The sequence below is a fragment of the Notolepis coatsorum genome (genome assembly GCF_963971535.1).
Source record: "Notolepis coatsorum genome assembly, chromosome: 20".
NCBI classification, from domain to species: domain Eukaryota; kingdom Metazoa; phylum Chordata; class Actinopteri; order Aulopiformes; family Paralepididae; genus Notolepis; species Notolepis coatsorum.
This window is the reverse complement of record NC_140184.1, coordinates 2,026,044-2,051,135: the sequence shown is the minus strand read 5'-3', so window position 1 is coordinate 2,051,135 and position 25,092 is coordinate 2,026,044. Positions and strand designations below refer to the sequence as shown.

At 41.0% G+C, this 25,092-nt stretch overlaps 1 protein-coding gene across 4 annotated transcripts in view; it reads left to right on the top strand.

The window, feature by feature from the left end:
• Positions 1-25,092, top strand: part of LOC311247448 (uncharacterized protein) — a 101,564-nt gene that overhangs the window by 38,278 nt on the left and 38,194 nt on the right. For 3 of the 4 annotated variants that reach the window (XM_084337886.1, XM_084337885.1, XM_084337884.1), the window contains exons 8-11: positions 8,671-8,805; positions 17,139-17,219; positions 17,788-17,928; positions 20,744-20,824. In XM_084337886.1, coding sequence (XP_084194012.1) covers positions 8,671-8,805; positions 17,139-17,219; positions 17,788-17,928; positions 20,744-20,824 — 438 coding nt within the window. The remainder of the gene's footprint in view (positions 1-8,670; positions 8,806-17,138; positions 17,220-17,787; positions 17,929-20,743; positions 20,825-25,092) is intronic. The other variant, XM_084337887.1, reaches the window with a different exon arrangement.

Here is a 25,092-nt window from a genome sequence, read left to right as displayed (position 1 = left end):
TGTATAAAATACATGTACATTACAGTGAAATGCTTGGTTCTGTATGAGCCCCTGAGAATGTGCTTCATACAGTAAAAAGGTGAGTGTTTGTTTAAACTCTTTAGCCCGAGCGGTCCGTCGGCGGAGCGCAGATGACATGTCATAAATCCATGTCTACAGACTGTATGAATAAAAGTTGCGTTTTTTTGTCTCTAAATGTAGCCAAGAGTAAAGACCTTAATGAAATATCAGTTCAGGAATTGTATTCATAAGCTAGCAAATTTCGACAGGAAATAAATGCGAGCGGCCATTTTGTTGTAGTTATTATGATGAAGGACACTCGGGTCTTTCAATGAGCGTCGGAATTTCGAAAAACTACAATACCCAGCTCAAGCCAGCTACTGTCTGAGTCTGCATTTCAATTAGTGTTACTAATTCTTTTTAAAGGTAATAATTTTCATGTAGTGTCGTACATACATAGTAAGTAATACAATGTAATACAGATCTATCATCCTCATTACTGACCAGGCACATGGTTGGCAATAACAATAACATTCCACAAGCATAAACATAACATAAACATGGGCCCTTCATTGGGCCGACCGCCCAGTCCCCCAATAGATAGTGGATAAGACCTTCCAGATCCAGGAACACAGAAGTTCTTCCCATCCATACACCATGGACACACCGAGCTACCCATATGATAATTCGACATGTAATTGTGACCCGACGGTGAAATATCCGCCGGCTGCTGTCTGGTAATGACAAAGTGTCCCCTTCTCCCAAGAGCCCCCCCCCCCACTGACCGGCAACCAACCAGCCCAAAAACGTTTAACAATTTAACATCAACACTACCACTATAATAAGCTTAGGGCTCATGGCTAGCTAACAACCAGCCAAACAACGTAAGTAGTGCCAAGTAATACAGATATACCATCAGCATTAGTGAACTAATGAAGTGCGTTCAGCCGGCTAGCATGTTAGCATCCTCAATGCTCCCGATCACAGATCACGCCAACCCCCGCTGCCCAGCGTCCCCGGCATTTATAAACACTGCGCCAATCTAAGCCGTTAGCACACAGTAGTCAGACCACCCAGTCCCTGTGGCCTGCACATTAGGGCTGTCTTAAATACTTCGAAGCTTCGAAGCTTTGTTCGATGGGCATGGGATTCGAATATGAAAATAAAATTCGAAGATATAAAAAATAATTTTTTAAATTTTTTTATTTTTTTGCAAAATAACTCTGCCTCTCTTTGTTAATTACAACAAGCAATGCTTTTTGTTATTTAAGATGAGGTCGGACTCGGCACTGACAGATTTGTGTTCATTGTGCTGCTTTTATAAAGCCTCAAATGATGGCTTACAATATTTCATGAAAGCAAAGTGTTTAGTTTGTCTAAGATTTTAAAAGGTTTAAACTTTACAGCACTGTAACAAAGTGCTGTACAAGTCCCACAACAACATAAAAAAAAAACGATTGATTATTATTATTATTATTTTTTAATCTCGAAGCTTCGAATTAAAATCAAATCTCGGCCCCGAAGATTCGAATTCCAAAAAAGAATTCGAAGGTCAGCCCTACGACACATCATCAATCCCAAGCAAGTATCAGTTCAGTTACAGTACAGTATAGCTCAAAACATTGTAGCAAGACATTTGCATTAAAAAACTAGAAATTAGTGGTCAATAACCATTGTAGCAGGGAAGCTGGGCTACCCCTCGCTCGCTAAAAAGTGAGCTAGTGCAATACAGTCCGTCATCTCAAGCACATGTGTCTATGTCGGCTGGCCCATGTAATAATCGGAGCTTTAGCTCTATCTCTGTATTGGTCTGCCGTACAGCTAGCCAGCCATTGTATCTGTTCCCTGGCTTGTTCAAGAATATGTTCCCGGTACACGGGCCAGTCCAGTGTTACATCAATTATCAAAAAACCTAATTATTTTATTACTAAGTTTAGCTCAGTAATGCATGACAAAAGTTCAAAGCTTCTTAGCCAACCTAGCTCCACTTCGCCTGGCCATTGCTGGCTCCATACTCACGTTGTTAGCGCTCTCTTTCGGCCATCCTCCCGGTCAACCCACTCTCTCTTAAGATACTCCTCAGCCTTGACAAGCGACCAAAACTTCCTCCGTTCCTCATCCCTCAGCTTCACTGACAGCCTTGCCGGGAAAAGCAATGCTGGTCTGCAGCCCAACTTCCATAGCTTGAACATGGTGTCCCGATACTCCCCTCTCTGTGCCAACACTTCTGGAATATAGTCCTCAAATATGGCGACCTTGTGTTCTTCATAACGTAAATCTCCTCTTTTGGAGCGGCCCGCTCGGATGATTAGCTCCTTTTGTTTGTAGCTTGTGCTAGGGCTGCACGATTTTGGGAAATAATGTAATTGCGATTTTTCTGACATATTGCGATTGCGATTAAATTTGCGATTATAATTATTATTTTAAGCAGCCCCACAGAGGTTTATTGTAAAATGCGGCTTGCATCTGGCCTACGCGGTGGGTCTTTTCAGGACACAGAGCCTGAAAATGTTTATTTTTACCTGGGAATCGATACCGGTCCCCAACGATACCTTTTTTTCTGTACTTTACTCTCCCTCTCTGAAGTCTAAACTTCACAACACACAATCTAAAACCCCTTACCTCCCTCTCCCAAACCGATCTTGTATCTCAATGGGACTTCCTGGTTAAATAAATAAATAAAAAAATAAAAATAAAAATGCGATTTGATAATTGCATCATTCCAAATCACGATTTCGATTAAAAAAACGATTAATCGTGCAGCCCTAGCTTGTGCTGTCTCATGACGATCGGTCTGGGTCTCTGGTCCTTAGCAGGCCTCGCCAGGTTAGCTCTGTAGGCTACATCGCATTCCGGGGGATTAGGGAGGACATCTTTGCCCAATATTCCTTGCAGTACGCCGCGTATGAAGTCTGAATGACGGTTCCCCTCTGTGCCCTCAGGGATTCCAACGATTCTTATATTGAAGCGTCTCTCCCAAGACTGCAGTTTGCTGATTCTGGATTGCATCTTGGTTGTCTCTGCCTGCTTGTCGGTTAAGGCCCTCTGTAATTTGTGTAGCTGTAGACTCTGCCTCGTGGCTTCCTTTGTGAGAGAGGCGATCTCATCATCGTTAGCCAAGGCTCTTGCTTGAAGTGTTTTAACTTCCATCACCGTCTTAATAGCCACTCCTATCTCCTCCGTTACGACTGACGAAAGGCGTCGAAGTGTATGGCGACTTGGCTTTCTATCGTTCTTTCTATGAGTTTGCTAATGGCTGCTGATGTTAGCTCAGCCCCTGCCGTGGGTGCGGTACCTTCGGCTGCTGGTGTCGCTACAACCCCAACAGCAGACAGTTTGCTCGCCATTTCCGGAAAAGAAAAAATAGATAAGGTGATTAGCCTGGCAATGTTCTTAATAAAATAAAACTAGAGGGGTAAAAAGTGTGTTTTCCAAAGTATACGGGAGCAGCTATGAAATAATGTCCTTATCCCATGCCGCCTGGCTCCGCCCCCCTTACTAAATGTTTTATGTCAAAGGCATACAGGTGGATCTGCTGCTGAATTCAGTCAGTAATTGGGGCGACAGTGGCTCAGGAGGTAGAGCGGTTGTCTGGTTCCCGGTTCGATTCCTGCTCCTCCTGGGCAGCATGTCAAAGTGTCCTTGAGCAAGACACTACAGTGTTTCCCCTAGGATTTTTTTCAGGGGGGGGGGGGGTGGTAGGCCCCCCAAAACGACAAGTGTCGCGGGGCGCGCGTGTCACGGATACGCTGTGTCAACAGTGTCGTCATAGACGCGCGCAGTAAGACGGTTGTTAGAATCGGTGCATTTCTCTACGCTGAAATTAAACTATTGCACATAGATTAGGCTTATTACAACATGTAAATTAACTTATTTACAATTATACATACAGTAGTGACAACACACATATGAACTATTTACAATACAGGGAGGCACATACAACACTCATAACTATTTACAACCAGTGTCGGAGCGAGCTCACTCAAGTTGTTCTGAGGTTCTGAGGGCTCAGAGTGCAGACTGGACGCTCTGACCAAGAGTCAGTTTATCAGAGCGGAGCAGATTTTCAGAGTGAATTTATTAACTCACCTTAACTAGGGCCCTATGAATTCCGTTTAATCTTTTCCTGTTTCCTGTTTTCGGATTTCTCAGTTTTTAATTGACCTGTTTTCGGATTTCTCCGATTTTTATATTTTTTCCTTTGGATTTAACACAAAAAAAACAATACAAAATCATGTTTTTAACTAACTTTAATAACAGTACATCTGCAGTGTAGTTCAATGTTCAGTGCCAGTTCAGTTATGAGGTATCTTTTTTTCAATTCAGTTCAGTTGAATGCAGTTCAACTGCCAGTGCAGGGCAATAACTAAATAATAATTAAATGGTTAAATAATACAAAATAATTTTGTTTAAAAGAAATCAGAAAAAATCTGTAAAATGTCATTTATTTCAAAGAGATGTCCTTTAAAGCTTCATGCTTCTCCCCATTCTCGAAGTCAACTTCCTGTCTGTTGTTGCTACGCAACTGCGGCGTGGGGGAAACACGTGTGGGATATTGTGAATATCCTGAAGAATGTTCTCAGTCAACCGAGGCCCAGTTAATAACAAGTTTTATTAACCAGATAGATAGAATTATATAGAGAGTGGCTGAGGGGCTCGCCCCAGGTGATCAGCTGAATGACCCAGGTAGAGACTTCGGGAGGAGCCCTTTATAGTGAAAAAGGGGGAGGAGGGGGGACCCATTTGATCGGTCAAATGGGTGGGGGGGGGGCACAGGATAGGAGACAAAGGGGAGGGGAATGTCTTTACATGAGAGTTGGGGAATTAATATATTATTCCACAGTTACTCACTTTTCTCTTCATAATGTGGGTGAGATTAATATATAATATACCAGGATTATTTGGAACAGGTAAAATATTGAAAAGTGAATATACATGGTAAAAGAATGGGATCGATGTAATCCATCGGTTATCAGATAATGAATGAAATGGAAAACAATTAAAATAATGAAAATTTTGGCCAATGTGATCTGTTGGTTTACCGGATTATTGAATGAAAATCATTTTAAAACCTTGATCTGGTGGTTGGCATAACAGTTTAAAATAGAAATATTTACATACATGATTCATGACATGATTGATGTGTTATTTTGATATCAGAGATGTGGGAATAGATATCACCCTTTTCTTTTATTAATAATGGTCTGATTTAACCGTTCAAATACCTATATCAATGATTGGTCCTCAACTCTGATATCAAACAACAAATAACAAAATCATTAGAAACTATAGTTGTGCCTATATATATCTTGGCTTGGCACTTGCCTCCAGTCATTCACGTCATGAATCAGACATTTAAGTGGTAACTATGTGTCTTCATGATAATATCTATGGGAGCTAAGATCATGGTTGTACACAAACATAGTAATATTTACAATAGACATTACCTTAGTGGCTAATGTGTATAAAGAGAACATTTAAAAAATACTGACATAAAAGATGATTATGGTACCCGTGTTAACTATATGTGTATATCATTTAGATAAAAGGTTTTATGCATTGTTCTAGTATATTGGGCATACTATCAATGGTCAAAACAAAACTTGGTGTCTTTTTTTATGAGACAATAAACTAACTGATTCTGTCCTGTTTCCAGGGGTGCGTCCTTCTGTGGTGGTCTTGATGTGTGTTGAATGTATCGTACATTCAGTTGATGTTTCTGTGAGTCTGTCGTGTGGCAGCACCAGACAGTAAGACAGTAATCTAAAAATATAAACAATGTGGACCATATGTGCTAGATATTGTGAATATCCTGAAGAATGTTCTCAGTCAACCGAGGCCCAGTTAACACTTTGGTTGCCTTGGGTTAAATTCATGATATACCATAGGTTGCCGGCTCTATTTGTCTATGGAGAAGTACCCCTTCTTTGCATGGCTATAACTTTTTAAATTCTATTGCTACATTGCCATTATTAGGGCCCATTCAAAGTCCTATATGTATTGTTCATTGTGTAGCAACGTTAAACTTTTTCATTCACATATTCATAGTAAAGTATGGTCTAATGTATACGTATGTTTTCATCTCTTTCTGCAGCTTTCTCCAGAACGTGATCTATAGCCCCAAATGCATTATATTGATGATGCAATACAGTTTTATGGCAATCAGCGCGATATAAAAAATTCCAACTAGACGTACTTCTAGAAGTTACTACACGTCATCTGATGTTGACCGGATGGGCTAGGGGGCGTTTATAATTCCGTGGGCAGCGTTATACCAATCATCTAATGTGGGTCAAATGTTGATAATAGCAGTTAGTATCGAAGACGGTAACGTTACACGCTGAAACTCACCCCAGTCTCCGCGCGCCGTTGGGCGATCATCGTAGAGTAGAAGTCTTATCATTATGGGATGTAAATTTACCCGGTCCATCTCCAGCTTGTATAATGGTATATACGTCCAAATCATGTTGTTTATCGAGTTATTGGCAATCGATCACTGTGTAGCGTGACGAGCCAGAGTCCCGGGACCTATAGCGAGTGCCCGGAAGTACTACGGACGTCTAGCACAACCTCTATGGCACATCCTGTTAAGCGATTGCGCCGATCGGCCACCAGATGGCGCTCCTGAACCGCCAGAGAGCTCAGTGGGTCCTGCTGGTGGATCTCAGGCCAGCGGAGGGGACATATGAATCCGATCGCAGATTTTTGAAATATTGATATAAGGACGACGTAAAGCGTCCTCCGGCAACTTGAGCATGGCCGGGAATGACGTCTAAAGACGTTTCCCGGCATAGAAAGTGTTAATAACGAGCTTTATTAACCAGATAGATAGAATTATATACATAGTATTAGAGAGAATGGCTGAGGGGCTCGCCCCAGGTGATCAGCTGAATGACCCAGGTAGAGACCTCGAATGCTGTCGGGAGGAGCCCTTTATAGTGAAAAAGGGGGAGGAGGGGGGACCCATTTGATAGGTCAAATGGGTGGGGGGGAGACACAGGATAGGAGACAAAGGGGAGGGGAATGTCTTTACATGAGAGTTGGGGAATTAATATATTATTCCACACACACCCCCGGGTACATTGTGAACGCTTCATTTAGTGCAGAAATGGATCGGAAAAGTGGCAAATTATACACAATCGAGGGTAATTTTCTTCAGTGCATCACAATGCCAAAGAGCTGCTGTGTTACGTTTTGTACTAATAACAAAAACAGAAATCCAAATCGCAAGTTTTATACCATCACGGAGGAAAAAGTGTCTGGCAGCTAACGTTAGCTACGTTAACCCTGACAAATAGCTACATGCTAAGCTAACGTTAATTATATCATATCGAACCGATAGGAGCTTATCTTATCTAATCTTACGTGGATGTTTGATCGGGTAGTGGCACACGTGGTACCACCACGTAATATTAGATAAGATAAGCTCCTATCGGTTCGATATGATGTAATTAACGTTAGCTTAGCATGTAGCTACCACGACCACAACACCAGAGGGAGTTAGCCAAACGTTAGCCGCCAGCCACTTTTTTCTCCGTGATGCCTCAGCTGGTATTATATAAAACTTGTGATTTGGATTTCTGTGTTTGTTATTAGTACAAAACGTAACACAGCAGCTTCAATTTGGGTATTCGAGAGATGGCCATGTCTGCAGGTGTCTTGTATGGACATGATGTCAAGTCAATCAGGGCGAGCTTCTTTGACTCATATCTCGACTTAGAATCACCAGAAAGGCTTTCGAAATAGTGAAATGTCATGTTGGCCTCAATATTTTCAAAAAAAATCGTATGAAAATGTTATGAAATTAACAAGAATGTGATAAAACATGTAATAAAAACGGAGCTCAACGCATACATTTGATCGTAGAAATCCGTTTGTTTTCCCTCATACCAAGATGGCGGCGGTCTCGTGACATCAGAGTGTCTTCGAGAATCTCTGGCTGACATCACCATTGTGATACATGATGGTTAGGCCTTTGTGTTTACCTCAGTGAGGGATTCTCTTTTGTCAGTCAGCACTAGGGCTGACCTTCGAAGCTTTTTTTGGCAATCGAAGCTTCGGGGCCAAGCTTCGATTTTAATTCGAAGCTTCGATTTTTTTTTTACAATTATAATATATATATATATATTTTTTTTTAATCTTATGTTGTGGGACTTGTACAGCACTTTGGTAAACTTTGTTGTTTTTAAATGTGCTCTATAAATAAAGTGGATTGGATTAATTAATTACCGGTAAGTAGCCCCTTTCGACAAGGTTTCACTCGGCTGCGCTGCCTGGGTGCAGTGGGGCTGCTCTCACAGCCAACGACATGACATTACATAATTATGTTGCAACCTTCGTCTATCAAGCAAACAATTATATTATATTTAATTTATAATTATATCAGACAATGCACCTACAAAATCAGATGATTACAATTAAATTAGCCAACTTGGTAACACATTAGTCATAGCAGCAGGGTCCCGTTGGCCCGCCCCGCCAAGGCAATGGTAGGGGAAACACTGCACTTAACCCCTAACTGCTCCCTATGAGCAGGTCAGCACCTTGCATGTATGTGAATGTGTCAGTGAATGGGTGAATGTGAGGAATACATATTGTAAAGTGCTTTGGATAAAAGCTGCTACCATATAAATGCACCTTTTAATCAGTCCCCTGTTTTCTATTCTACAGGCTTGTCCTTCCCAATTAGATGGGAGAAAACCGGGGGCCTGTATAAATGTCTACAGTGTCCCTATACTGTTTCCGTCCGCAGAACAATGGAGAGCCACATAAAGAAGTCTCACGACCAACCCGCTGGAGACACAGGTGGGCCTCTTTGCAAACACTTGATTTTTTGTCCAAATGAATCTTAATCATTCAGGAAGACTTAACTCGTGTCACTACTAGGGTCGGGAACCGAAACCCGTTTTCCAACCGGGAACCGGTTCAATAACATCTGGAACCGACTGGATCAAAATACGTTTGAATTTTCTATTCCCACGATCACTTCACAGGTTGTAATTACTGTTGTTTCTTTTGCTCTCTATTTTTATAAGATTATAAATCGCACCACTTATTCTGTTTTTATAATTCACATTGTGTAATTTCCCAGCTCATTTGATGTCTGGTATACGGGAACGAACAAGGTTCCGACTGTGAAATAGTACATGAACGGTACAGTCTTCTGCAGTGGTGCCCAACCAGTCGATTGCGGGCTGATTTCAAGTAGATCTCGATTAATAAAATAAAATAATTTTTATTTATTTTTTGCAAAATCAACTCTGCCCCTCCTTGTTAACTACAACAAGCAATGCTGTTTGTTATTTAAGATGAGGTCAGACTCGGCACTGACAGATTTGTGTTCATTATGCTGCTTTTATAAAGCCTCAAATGACTGCTTACAATATACAATTTTGGCTGGTAGCTCTCGGCTAGGTGGTAAATTAAAAAGTAGATCTTGGTTCAAAAAAGGTTGGGCACCCCTGGTCTACTGAGTCGGATAAACAGTCTCCAGCCCTTTTTGGACGACAGTAGCTCAGGAGGTAGAGCAGTCATCTGGTAATCCGGAGGTCCCCGGTTTGATTCCCGCTCGTGAATGAATGAATGAATGATTTTATTTCGGTCTGCTTCTACAAAGCATTGTAGTATAAAAAAAAATATTTAAACTGAAAAATAAATAAAATGACCGAAAAGGTGTAGGCTGAAGCCGAGGCTTATAATTGCCTACCCTTTTTACATTACATTATTTACACACAAAAAATAAACATAATGTCAAAGGCCACCAACAGGTGGATCTGCTGCTGAATTCAGTCAGTAATTGACCTTTCTCAAAGCCACGCCCCCCTTGGTTACTGTTGCTACGTCCGACAAGCTGAGAGCCATATAGACCACCGCAACACTGCCGGGATTCTGAAATTCAACAAAGCCACCATGGAGGGTCATTTTGGAGAAATAACGCCGCAATATCCTCCAGGTCCCGACAAAAGGGGCTACAATATGCTATGGAGGGATATATCCACAGTATCAAGATTCAGAAAGATGGAGGCACAACCACAATAGAGGCACTAGCGTACAGGTCGCAGTGCAAGAGTGAGAAACCGCATGAGCTCTATGTAAAGTTCGACGAGCACAATATTGTGGACCAAGCTTGTTCGTGTACTGCTGGGTAAGTTCTGCTTTTTGTAATATCGAGTTGTCATTGCTATTGAAATCATACATCTAGTTATTTTTTAAAATTTCAGATAATGATTGAAGAAGTGCGTCTTTAGTCGACGACAACAAATGGCTAACGTTAACACATTCCCTGCCACGCAATTTGAGCATCTTATACCACCCTCTGCCAGCACTGTAAGCCTATGGCGATGTTCACCTTCTTTGCAGGGCTATAACTTTTTCAATTGTATTGCTAAATTGACATTACTATGGCCCATTCAACATCGATTATCTATCGTTCAGGATGTAGGAACGTTTAACTTTTTCATTGATAGATTCATATGAAAATACTAGAATATAAATATGTTTTTATTGTTTTCTGCAGTAATTCCTAGAACGTGAGATATAGGCATAAACGCATATAGATTATCAACTGCCGTTTGTTGCCGATACACGCTATATTAAAAATGTCAACTGTACATGATCCTAAACGTTATGACTGATAATGCGCGGATGAACGGGGGGGTGGGGGGTCGTTTATAATTCCGTGATCGTCGGTAAATGCTTTATGTAGTATGGGTGATATATTGATGAGAGCAGTTAGCATGGATAATAATAAACAAACGCGCTGAAAATGACGTCATTGTCTTCTTACCGTTCGACCATGAGACTGGAGGAAAAAGATCCCACTTATTTGACGCCGATCTCCTAAATCCATTTCCGGTTTGTATAATCATAATACACGGCCAAATTGTATCGATTATTGCGTTATGGCAGCGATCGCTACACACGGACGTGTGTATACAGTCCCGCAACAATATGCGAGTGCCGGACGCATTTATCAGATGCACCGGGATCACAAGAGATCCACTTCCGGTTTGGCAACTCGCCGATCATCCACCAGGTGGCAGTATTGAAGCGTTGCAGAGTTGTGCATGCTCCCACTGCATCATACCAGGCTCCGTGAGAGAATTATTAATAACATGACGAAAAAATTTAATATGATCTCAATAACGTCGTTCGCCGTGGATTGGCAGAATTCGCATGAACTTGAAACACGTCGTAAGCCGTTTCCGGCGTGGGATGTGTTAAGGACAGCGTTAGCTAACTTGGATGATGTTGATCATCCTATCAAGCTGAATGAATGAATGATAGAGCTAGCTAGCTAATGTTTGTACAATAAATGAGTCGGGTTGTGTCGGGTTGTATCTCAATGCCGTGTATTGCAGAACACAAGTAAACATACCACACCTTTTCCTTGACGTGAGACATTATACTTTATACTTTTATACATTAGATATTATACAGGCTCAGTACGGCCACAGGGTGGAGCTGTAGACCAGCCTGTAACAGCTAATGCTGTCCTTAACACATTGGTCGCCAAAATCGCTTTCCAGCGTTATTGCCCGCCATGCGTTGACCGCCAACATCGCTGTACAGCGTTTTTGAGATCAATATTTAATTTTTTCGCCATGGCATTCATAATTCATCCACCCAACCCCCGGTTCCCTAGCGGGACCCTAAATGGGACTGCAACGGCTCAATACCGCCGCCTGGTGGATGGTCGGGCCAGTTAAGACACTCAAAAACCGGAAAGTATCATCGGTGCGTCGAGGAAATTCCTCCGGCAGTCGCATCTCGCTACGGGACTCCTGACAAACACTATAGTACATATGGATCGCTGCCATAACGCAATAATCGATATGATTTCGGCGTTTATTGCGCCATACAAACCGGAAATGGATCTAGGTGATTGGCGTCGAATAATTGGGATCTTTCTCCGCCAGTCTCATCGGCGCACGGTAAGGGGGCAGTAACGTTATTTTCAACCCGATTGTGCATTTCCTTGTTTGCAAACAGTCTGATCAATATATCCACCCATACTACATAAAGCCGTTACTGACGATCAAGGAATTATAAACGCCCCCCTTTCCTCCAAGCATGATTAAGCATAAGGTATACCGATCATATACATTTGAATTTTTTAATATAGCGTGTATGGGAAAGAAACGCCAATCGATAATCTATATATGCTTCAGGGCCTATAACTACTGTTTTTGGAATTACAGCAGAAAAGATTAAAAACATACTTATATTCTCGAAGGTATTAACACAACAATGTATGAATGAAAAAATATAACGTTCCCACATCCTGAACGATAGATAATCGATGTTGAATGGGCCATAGTAATGTCAATATAGCAATACAATTTAAAAAGTTATAGCTCTGCAAAGAAGGTAAACATCTCCATAGGCTTTCAACGGTGGCAGAGAGTGGTATAAGATGGGCACAACCCCCAGCGCCCAATGTGTTAACGTGTCGACTAAAGACACACTTCTTCAATCATTATCTGAAATGAAAAAAAAAAATTGATGTTGACTGGTAAACGATTTCATTATCTGAAATAAAAATAACTAGATGTTGACTGGTAAACGATTTCATTATCTGAAATGGAAAAAAAAACTAACCTACACTGCTGTCTTGTTGTACAAAACATGTAAGTTGCTTTGGATAAACATGCCACCAAGCTGATCTTTTAAAATAATTTTTTTTTTACAGTATGCCAGGTTACTGTTCACATACTGTGGGCTTGATGCACACACTGGACATTTGGCGTGCAAAAACAGAACATCTCCACAATGTGGTGGTAGCCAAGGCCAAAGTCAATCGTAAGCGGAAGCCTATAACATCCAACTATACCCACAACAAGTAAGTTATTCCATTCTGTGTACTGAATATTACCATACTTACCATATTTACCATCAGTCATGCTCTTGCTAATAATGCTATTTCTGTGTCTAGGCAAACACTAGGAACAAATACATACAAGCTCATAAGCTCAAGCCTATAAGCTACCTTGCAGCAGAAGACACGCCTGAGGTCGAAGTTTGCGGCAGGACATATGCTGTGGGATATGGCCTAAGCCACCAGGTGAGAAACGTATATAATTATGGAATAAGATAAGACCCCCCCCCCCATATAATACAGCTCTGTACACATACATCTGATTAACAATACACTATTAATTTGTATATTTTGTACCCAGTTTAACCACCTGTACATTGTATATAAATACAATGTACAGGTGGTTAAACTGGGTACAAATATACTAATTAATAGTGTAGTGTTAATCAGATGTATGTGTACAGAGTTGTATTATATAAATAGAGACAGTATGACAACTACAGCATAACTAGTAAGAGGGTAAAAGTAGAAATATATAAATATAGGCATTTGAATCTAACAATATGAGAGAAATCAACAGTGTAAACAAGTGTGAGGGTCTGTATGCCCTATTGGTTATAAAATAAATGGAATGAAATCATCATATCAAGCTGCAAGCAGAATTATTGTTAAATCTATGTCACAACGAGAAAAAGCAACCAAGTCCTCACTCAGTGGCATGGGTGTTGGCTAAACACAAGAAGCCATTCTCTGATGCATACATATAAAATAATATTTGATTTGATTGAAGTTTATTTCAAATATGCAACATAACAAACAAACATCAAGTACATTATAGCTGTAAGCCATTCAAATAATAAATGTATATAACAAATTTAAAATAACAAACAAAAAAGTCAAACAAATTTCTTTTTTTTGTCATTTACATTTGCCTCTTAGACCTCGCAAAGGGTGGCAGGTTTAACTGCAGTCTGACAGAGGACGATATCAAAAAGCCCTTATCGGCCATTAGGCCATCACCTCTTTGCAGATAGCCAATTTCTAGAAGAAGAGATCTTGTATCTCAATGGGACATTCCTGGATAAATAAAGGATAAATAAATAGCCAATTTCTATCAGTTTCTCCAGTAGTGGGATGAGACCACTCTCTCTGACTATCTCCTTGTCAGACATAGAGCCTGTGAAAAGTGCAGAAGAGAAGATCACAGCACCACGGGGGTCACAGGCAACTAATGATTTAAGAGTGTTTGTGCTTTTGTAACTGGAATAGCTCTGACTTTGCAACACCAGTGAGGTAGGCCGTTCCATTTTTAGTTCAGTGCAATCCAATATTGCAAATGTTGATGGATAATCCGTTTTGTAGGTGTCTGGCATATTTGCCATAATGACATCTCTGTGAGGCCAAATTGGTATTGCACCCAATACGTCGAACATATAATGAATCCAGGAGTTGAAAAGATTACTTGCACTTTGCACGGTTATACTGAATCTAAAGGCAAGGTTTTTCAAGTCTTCATTGTTGCGTAGTTTCATTAAAACAAATAACAGCTGGCTACGCAGGGGCATCTCAACAACGTTCATATGTGAACCCAGTACTATATGCAAACATTTGGCTCCTCTTCTGGTCCCCCTTCCAGTTGACCTTGTTCAGAAGGGAGGGGTGGCTCCACAGTCTCTGGAAAGACACGTATTTACATGTTAATGATAGCAATTTGATGATGATCCCATCTTTTTCTTTTTTACAGCTTCCCCTATTAAACAAGGGAGCCCCTTCTGCTGAGGCTGAAGCACCGCCTGTCAGTCAACCCGATGACTTCCCCAACTTTCTTTTATGTCTATTTTATTATTAGTATTATTGCACAATCGATGCGGGCATGACCACCCACATTTCACTGTATGCCCTGGTATGTATGTGACAAATAAACCTCTTGAATCTCATTTACTCTGTATTGTATATTGTATATATGTATTGACTGAACATTCCTTTACTTACTTTTTACTTACTTACTTCTTTTTACTGTATGAAGCACACTCTCAGGGGCTCATACAGAAACGAGCATTTCATCATAAAGTATTCTGTATTTTATTATGACAAATAATAAACAACTTGAAACTTGAACTTGAAATGTGGAAACAGCTAGGATCATCGCTCACCATTGAAGATCACACACACAGTCTCTTCTGGGATCATCGCTCACCATTGAAGATCACACACGGTCTCTTCTGGGGTTTCCTCAATGGTGCTGGAGGTGGATGCCTCTTGCAACGTTTTCATGAGTCTGTACAACCATAATTTGTGTTATTTTGGAATAAAACAATACAATCACAAGAGGCATTAAATGTTGTAGTTTGTCTAAAGTTAACTACCGTTTCCTTGGTGGCTTTCTGCAGGCCCCTTGTTCCTTTGTGAGGTTGACCACTTGTACAGCAGGGTTAGGGAAGTCGGCAGTAGGCTGTCCATGCACAAAATGCTATAAAGATTAAAGCAAAATATAAATGAATGATTGCCTGTTGGTTTTTCTTGTTTGTACTTTGACCACAGGTAGACTAGGCAGACATAAAACACACAGGCTCACTCTGAATATGAACGAGGAGTGATAACAGCGTTTTTTCATGAATTTGAGTTTGGATTGTTGAGGCCCAGTCGGTGCAGACGAACCAGAGCTCAGCTGTTCAGACATGTTTTCATGTTGTTATGCATCAAGTCATCCAAGTTGGTCATGACAGAGTCAAGACTGCTAAAACTATACATGGACAAAACGACCTAGAAGCACACATAGCTTACAGTTGTAGTCGTGTGACTTTAGCTAACGTTAGTACCCAAGTTAGCCAGGCGAACCCAAGTTCAACCTTACCTAGCTTGATTGATTGATTGAAAACTTTATTAACAGATTGCATAATGGTTACAGTACAGTACAGCTCAATACATACAATTGTTAAGGGGATGCAGACCAGAGAAAGACTTTCGTCTTGTTTACATCAGGGTCCCCCATTTTCAATTCAATAACGTTACTTAGCTAGTAGCCTAGCTATTTACCATTTAGTAGCTCTCCTATTCATTGTGAATACAGTACACGCTGATAGAAGTATACTCAATCACGAGAATGGATACTTACTATTTTCTTTTCCAATTTGTGAATGTAATCTTTGCTAGCTAGCTATGTTAGCACGTATTTACCTTGAGCAAACGTATTTGTGTTTTTTGATATTCGCCATATTCAGCTGGGCATGGGGCATCCCACACTTCTTTATCCACTGCCGGCATCTTTGGGTTTAGGAAACAGCAAAAATATCACTCCCCCCTCTAAACTTGTGGGATATCTGCTATCTGATTTGCAAACACCATAAGCACAACGCTCCACCATTTTCGCAAGCGTTGCAAGCTTGTCGGACCTCCACAAAGAGCCTTACACGTGATAGAATATGATTGGACAAAGGGAATTTAGGGGCGGGGCTTTGCAATAGGTCAATTGGGGCGACAGTGGCTCCGGAGCTAGAGCGGTCGTCTGGTAGTCGGAAGGTTCCCGGTTCGATTCCCGGACCTCCCCGGCAGCGCGTCGAAGTGTCACTTAACCCCTAATTGCTCCCGATGAGCAGGTTGGCACCTTGCATGGTCGCCTCCGCGTCGGTGTGTGAATGTGAGAGTGAATGGGTCAAATGTGAGGAACAAATTGTTAAGCGTTTTGGATAAAAGTTGCTATATTATACAGTAAATGCACCATTTACAGCCCAACACACCAACAGGGAAATCTGAGCATGTGCCCGTACCCCCATCTCCCATTGAATGATTGACTGGTGACTTAGCCTCCATTTATTAGCCTTGGGTTTGGCAGTGATCCTTTCCATCTAGTAAAGACAGAGACTATGAGGAGATGGAGCACTGCGGTGGTTTTGAACGGGGACATCCAGATCACTAAAGATGACTGATATAACAAAACAACCTGCTACAAAACAAAACATTCAGAGAAAGTAATTCAATGTGGTGTGATTTTGTTCAGAGTAAAATGACAATTTACTCTTATTTTTGTTTTCTTTCTGCCTAATGTAATCTTATCAGAAATTAGGCTCCTCCCCTCAATCTATAAAAAACGCTGCTATGTCTAATTGATATCTGGTTATATAATACTTTTGGTTTGTGTGTTTTCGTTTCGAACTCAAGTTCAACAAGGCTTTGTTTTTACCATTGCCAAAGCAAACCATATACTGACTTGCTCATAACATGATACAGCACTCTAATATTAAAATGAAACCGTATCTATATAGAATGCTTTGAATACAACTAACGATGAGTGTGTGGTGTGCGTCTGTCTGTTCTGTTTCAGGAAAGCCGCTCGGGGTCCACTACACGCCAGGTCAGACTGGACAGCAGGCCCTGAAGGTGAAGGAGGAGACGGAGGATCTGGGTGAGACATTTACATTAAAATTTTTTTTTTTTTGCAGTACTCGGAAAGATGGGGTTAGGAGTAGGATTCATTAATATGATTAAAGTACTATACACAGAGCCATCGGCCATGGTTATAACAGGTAAATTCACCTCCCCTCTCTTTCCTGTCTCACGCTCGTCCAGACAGGGCTTAGTCCCGGACTATTTGCTCTATCCTTAGAACCTTTAGCACAGTATATAAGACAATCCCAATCCATATTGCCGATCTCAATTAGGGGCACACAGCATCATATTAGTTTATATGCGGACGATGTAATATTGTTCATGCAAAACCCTACCACCTCACTGCCTCATCTTCTCAAGCTGATAGATGATTTTGGCAATCTATCAGGATTTAGGATAAACTGGCAAGACACTTAACCCCTAACTTCTCCCGATGAGCAGGTCAGCACCTTGCATGGTTGCCTCTGCCATCGGTGTGTGAATGTGTGAGTGAATGGGTGAGGAATAAATATTGTAAAGTGCTTTGGATAAAAGCTGCTATATAAATGCACCGTTTAATCAGTCCCCTGTTTTCTATTCTACAGACTTGTCCTTCAACAGACGCATTCGATGGGAGAAAATCGGGGGCCTGTATAGATGTCTACTGTGTCCCTATACTGTTACCATCCGCAGACAAATGGAGAGCCACATAAAGAAGTCTCACGACCAACCCGCTGGAGACACAGGTGGGCCTGTTTGCAAACACCTAATTTTGTGTCCAAATTAATCTTAGTTCTTGGCGTTCAATCAGGAAGACTTAACTCGTGTCACTACTAGGGTCGGGAACCGAAACCCGTTTTCTAACCGGGAACCGGTTCAATAACATCTGGAACCAACTGGATCAAAATACGTTTGAATTTTCTATTCCCACAGGTTGTAATTACTGTTGTTTATTTTGCTCTATTTTTATAAGATTATAAATCGCACCACTTATTCTGTTTTTATAATTCACATTGTGTAATTTCCCAGCTCATTTGATGTCTGGTATACGGGAACGAACAAGGTTCCGACTGTGAAATAGTACATGAACGGTACTTGTAACTGAGGGGTACAATTCCCTGACTGTATTGTTAGATATGATACTTACTACCACTACCTCTTGTACTTTAGTCTCTGGCCACCCAGTACTAGGCATAAATAATTATGGTAAACACTCCCACGTAGATGAAACGATCCAACACAAATGTACCAAGTCGAAAGTCTGCGTTTAATAATAATTAATACATAGCAAAAGGTATGTAGAGCAATCACTTAATTACATTTATGATTTGAAATAGGATGCACTTTTATGGCAAATGAGTATTCGTTGGTATATCAATAGAGAACGTCCAATCTCTGGTGGCGCAGGCGGTAAATATACAACCTGGAATATTTAAGGAATAATAGCAATGATACTTTAATGATTATAGAACTGGATACACTAGGGGGGAATTCCGGTCGCTTGTAAGACAACTGGAGAAGGGGGGGGGGGGGGTAGAGTCTGGCTGTATCCGTCTGGCCGAGGGTATCCTGGGAGAACCCACGGTTGTGCGGCTCGGTGCCTCAGCGATCCTCGATCCACAGATGAAAGCAGTTGGACTCTCTATGGGCCGGCTTCCTCCGGTCCACGATGGAGAGACGTGAAGCGACCTCGTCGTGTAGAGCGTCTCCTCACCTGTCGTCCTCTCCGGGGGGGGGGGGTTTCCAACACACGGCAGTGTTGGTCTTTATCCATAGAATAATCACTGTATACAAAGCATAATCCGTGCCTGGGAAGGCGGGCTGTCGTCGGTAGAATAATCCGGTATGCAGGTCCACTCGCTCGTCGGCTCTGGGGCTCCTCGGGTGCAGCCTCACATGGGGTCGGCCACCCTGGATAAGCAGCCAGTTCTCTGCCCGAAACGATGGGGTGCTGACTACGGTAGTATTCTCACCGTACGAAGCACTATATATTAACAGACTATTATTAGCTTAATAGACTACGTCCAACTCGACGATATAGTGCCAAATATGACTATTCAAATATTAATATACACGATGTCTCAATACCGATGGTAGGCCGAACTTGGCCTTACTCCCACACGTGGCGTCGCGGGGAGGCTTTACGTCTGTCACTCTATTGGAGGGTAAGAAACTGGACTAAAAAGGAAGTCCTACTTTAGTAGCGCAGTATATATACGCACTATGAACAAATAGTACCGTTAGTGGTGCGGTAGCCAGATTCCTACGCGGAACTAGGACTTGTTCGTACATGTTGAGCGGTACGTTTGAACTGGGTCTGGGGGGTATGGCAGCCTGGCACCAAGGTCTCGACCAATAGTAGAATGGAGACTATTATGGGATGTTCAGTAGGCTAGAATGGATATTCAATGCATATTGTACAAGGAATATACAAGGGATATCAGGGAATATTAGAGAATATACAAATAGAATTAAATATATATATATAAATAAATATATATATTCGGTTTAATCTGGCCCTTCACAACAGTACTCATTACTAGTCATCTGGTAATCCGGAGGTTCCCGGTTTGATTCCCGCTCTTCATAATGAGCATGCTTATAAATGATCATAGATCTGTGTTTTTAAGTCTTACTACAATTTGTATGTCAAAGGCCACCAACAGGTGGATCTGCTGCTGAATTCAGTCAGTAATTGGGAAGACAGTGGCTCAGGAGGTAGAGCGGTCGTCTGGTAGTCGGAAGGTTCCCGGTTCGATTCCCGCTCCTCCCCGGCAGCACGTCGAAGTGTCACTTAACCCCTAATTGCTCCCGATGAGCAGGTTGGCACCTTGCATGGTCGCCTCCGCGTCGGTGTGTGAATGTGAGAGTGAATGGGTCAAATGTGAGGAACAAATTGTTAAGCGTTTTGGATAAAAGCTGCTATATACAGTAAATGCACCATTTACAGCCCAACACTCCAACAGGGAAATCTGAGCATGTGCCCGTACCCCCATCTCCCATTGAATGATTGACTGGTGACTTAGCCTCCATTTATTAGCCTTGGGTTTGGCAGTGATCCTTTCCATCTAGTAAAGACGGAGACTATATGATGAGGAGATGGAGCACTGCGGTGGTTTTGAACGGACATCCAGATCTGAGATCACTAAAGATGGCGGCTATAACAATATGACCTGCTACAAAACAAAACATTCAGAGAAAGTAATTCAATGTGGTGTGATTTTGTTCAGAGTAAAATGGCAATTTACTCTTATTTTTGTTTTCTTTCTGCCTAATGTAATCTAATCATCAGAAATTAGGCTCCTCCCCTCAATCTATAAAAAACGCTCCTATGTCTAATTGATATCTGGTTATATAATACTTTTTGTTTGTGGGTTTTCGTTTCGAACTCAAGTTCAACAAGGCTTTATCTTTACCATTGCCAAAGCAAACCATATATATACTGACATGCTCATGACATGATACAGAACTCTAATATTAAAATGAAACCGTATCTATATAGAATGCTTTGAATACAACTAACGATGAGTGTGTGGTGTGCGTCTGTCTGTTCTGTTTCAGGAAAGCCGCTCGGGGTCCACTACACGCCAGGTCAGACTGGACAGCAGGCCCTGAAGGTGAAGGAGGAGACGGAGGATCTGGGTGAGACATTTACATTAAAATGTTTTTTTTTTGCAGTACTCGGAAGGATGGGGTTAGGAGTAGGATTCATTAATATGATTAAAGTACTATACACAGAGCCATCGGCCATGGTTATAACAGGTAAATTCACCTCCCCTCTCTTTCCTGTCTCGCGCTCGTCCAGACAGGGTTGTCCTCTTAGTCCCGGACTATTTTCTCTATCCTTAGAACCTTTAGCACAGTATATAAGACAATCCCAATCCATAGAGCCGATCTCAATTAGGGGCACACAGCATCATATTAGTTTATATGCGGACAATGTAATATTGTTCATGCAAAACCCTACCACCTCACTGTAGGGGTGGGAATCACCAGTTTCATCATGATACGATACGATATCGATTCTTTGGACAACGATACGATATTTGCCGATATCACAAAGTCTCTCACGATACAATACGATACGATTAGATTCAGGTGCCTGCGATCGATATGAGATGATATCATATGTCCATTTAACACAATCAGTAACATTTAGATCAACAAAAAAAAGGTAATGAAAATATCATTTGACATTTGTATTTTTGAGCTCTTCCAGACATTTAAAGGAAAATCAATCTATTGTTTTTAATACAAATAGACCTCCTGTTCACTGTAAAGTGCCACGTTTTTATATATTGAGCTTTAAACTTTAAGCTACATTTTTTGGAACTCAAAACTCACACCCTCCCTCTCCCAAACAGTTCCTACAACAATTTGTTGATGTTGCATGATCATGTATAGGCCTACATTTATTATGTATTATATTGTTTATGTTTAAATAACATTTAAACATCAAACTCCTCTGACCTCATCTGGTCTTTCCAAAGACGCGCGCACACACACACACACAGAAAGGGATAATGCTATGCTGTAACATCTACACACACGGAGCTACTGCTGTTGTTCTTGGGCGGATATGAGACTCGCCACAGGATTTTCAAAATAAGAGTATCGATATGAATCGATCTTATTACATCGCATCGATCCGATTCGATTGTTGATAATTACATCGATGTATCGTCCCACCCCTACCTCACTGCCTCATCTTCTCAAGCTGATAGATGATTTTGGCAATCTATCGGGATTTAGGATAAACTGGCCAAAATCGGCCTTCCTTCCACTTAATGTCACTGCAAAGGCTACCCTCCTTCCAGAAAATATACAAATGGTAGAACACTTTAGATGTCTTGGAGTTGAAATATTCCCCACTATATGCCAAACAGTGAAGTATAATTATACAGGAATCCAAGATAGGATCACAAATGACTTTGACAGGTGGTCAAAACTTAAAAACCCATTACAGGCCCGAGTATCAATAGTTAAGATGGATATTTTACCTAGAATCAACTTCTTCAGTTCAATGCTACCGTTCCCCTCCCCCCCCCCCCCCCCCCCCCCCCCCCCCTGCTGGTTACTGGAAAAAATTACATTCCGCCACATATAAATTTATTTGGAACAACAAACCTCCACGAATAAAAAGATCCACCGCACAGAGAAATAAAGCCGACGGAGGTCTAGCATTTCCAGACTTCTACTACTACTTTAAAGCGTACTCTTTAAGACCACTGATCACCTGGTTTGATTCTCAAGCATCCGTATCCTGGAGAACATTAGAAGAAAACATTGTCGCACCACATAGACTGCAGGATGTAGTATACACCAACCTATCAATTAAGCAATGCAACATGAAATTTGGCCCTATTATTACACATATGATCCGGATATGGCGTGAAACACAAAAAAAAATTACTAACTAACATAAATGGCATAGACACTCTAATATGTAATAACAATACACTCCTGATTGCACAACAACCTATCAGATTTCCCAAATGGGAAAAGAATGGCATACATACATTGGGAGATATCTTCAACGAACCGGGTTTCTGTAGCTATCAAGATATACATAACAAATTTAACCTCACCAGTTCCACATACTATTTCTACAGACAGTTATTAGCATGTTTGAAGGCTCATGGAGTCCCATTAAAGGTACCACTGGAGCACCACAGATATCACAAATTCTTTTATGAAAAGGAGACATCGAGAGGTTTTGTCTCGGACTTTTACCGTCACTTACTTACATCCTCGTATGAAGTCCTTCCCCTAGACTCAGTTTGGAGGAGGGATATACCAGACTTGGAAGTAGATTTTGATTGCGCTGAAGTCTGGGCAAACGTTCGGCTATCGTCACGTAACCCGGATCATCAACAGATTAATCTTAATTTTATTCATAGGACTTACCTAACTCCTATTCGACTGAACCGTATGGGGCTTAAACAAGACTCTCGATGTTCTTTATGTACAAACGGTTATAGTGGTACATTTATGCATATGTATTGGGAATGCCCGCCTGTTAAGATATTTTGGGAAGAAATAACCACACTATTATCAGGATTTTAGTTTTTGACAATACCTGTAATGCCTTCTGTATTGTTGCTGAATGATGTCTCTCAATTATCACACTCTGTACTTATAAAAAGGGTAATCTTGTCCGGTCTTACGGCTGCCAAAAAGCTAATAGCATCACGCTGGATTCAACCTGATAAAATGTGTCGGAGGGTATGGATTCTTACCTATCTTGATGTGATTTACCTAGAGATATCTACCGCACAAATTCTAGGTGTTAATGAAGCCAGCATAGCAATCTGGTTAGAAGTGGTGGAGAGGATAAAGCATTATATGAACTTTTAATCCTTGGTATCAAGCGAAATAATGGATGTATTCAAGGGGGGTCCGGTGGGGGAGGGAAGAACGAGCAAGAGCATTTATGTGTTTTATTGTATTGTAATTAATCTGTGTATATCTTTAATCTACATCTATTTTAATTTTAAAAACCGGGCTGTCATGATTGTTAGTATTATGTCGGTAATAGCCCTGTAATTTATAGTGGATTTCTACTGTAAATGTTTGTATGTCATGTCAAAAAAAATTATAAATAAAAAGTTGTTCACAAAAAAAAACAAGGCTTTATTTTTACCATTGCCAAAGCAAACCATATACTGACTTGCTCATAACATGATACAGAACTTGTATATTAAAATTAAACTATCTATATAGATTTCTTTATTTTCTTGTTTTTAAATTTTTTTTTTTTTTTATATAAACCTTTATTTAACCAGGAAGTCCCATTAAAAGTAGCCATCTTGTGGACCTGGTATGGTAGCTGCTAGAGGCAAAGCTAATTAGATTGGAAAGATATAGGGGAAGCTTCCCTAGGATGGCCTTATATATAAAAACAAACATGTGGGATTTCCTCCAAATTGTTAAGCGTTTTGGATAAAAGCTGCTATATACAGTAAATTGACCATTTACAGCGCCTCTTGCTCTTACTGAGAATTTAGAATGAAATATATTCCCTATCCAGGGGCGCTTGATTCAGTGGACCTCTGCAGACCGAAGGTGTGAAAATATCACCCCTGAGTTGTTTTAGATGAGTCATTACCTTATTAATTTGTACAGGCTGGTTGGCACCCTTCAGATTCCAAGAAATAAAGCGAAGGTTCTTACCATGACCCATCATATCAAGACTTTAGGTAGGGAGCAAAGACACTCCAACAACTGGTGAGATTTCCGAGCCAACTGAAGAAGGAAGGGGGGGGGTTGGGGGGGGGAAACTAAAAACCAAGCAATAACAATATACATGCATCCGCCCTTGTCCATATCCCTCCCATACAGTCCACCCACACAAACCCACCCATGTACTACTTACAAACCCTCCATGTCCCTCCCAGTCTTCCCAGCACTATGTTAAATGACACCTTTATCATATTTATCCCTCTCTCTTTAAATAAAAATAGAATACAAATAAATAAAGGGCTCTTGATTACAGTAACACACATTCTTCTCTCTTAACTAAATTATATATATAAGTATACCAATTAACAACACCGCTGTAACACAACGTCTATCACAAGGGTACTCTTTAAAAAAAATGTATAACTAACGCAGCGCCTCCGCGACATGTCAGACATGAAGACAGTGAAAAAAACAAAAAGCCACAATCCTGCTTCATCTACCGCACCCAACATCCGGGCAATTCAGGCATGAGCAAAACAAACAAAATGGAAACCGAACTGCAACGTAATGCGTTCGTCTCTTGAGAGTGCAGAGCCACAAAATGGCAGTTAAACCGTAACGTTATGCGTCAGTCTCTTATCTCGAGATCAACTGGTAATAGCTTCTCTACAGCAAAATGTCCGTCAAGTAATCGGGCAGCAAAATGTCCATCAAGTAATCGGGCATAG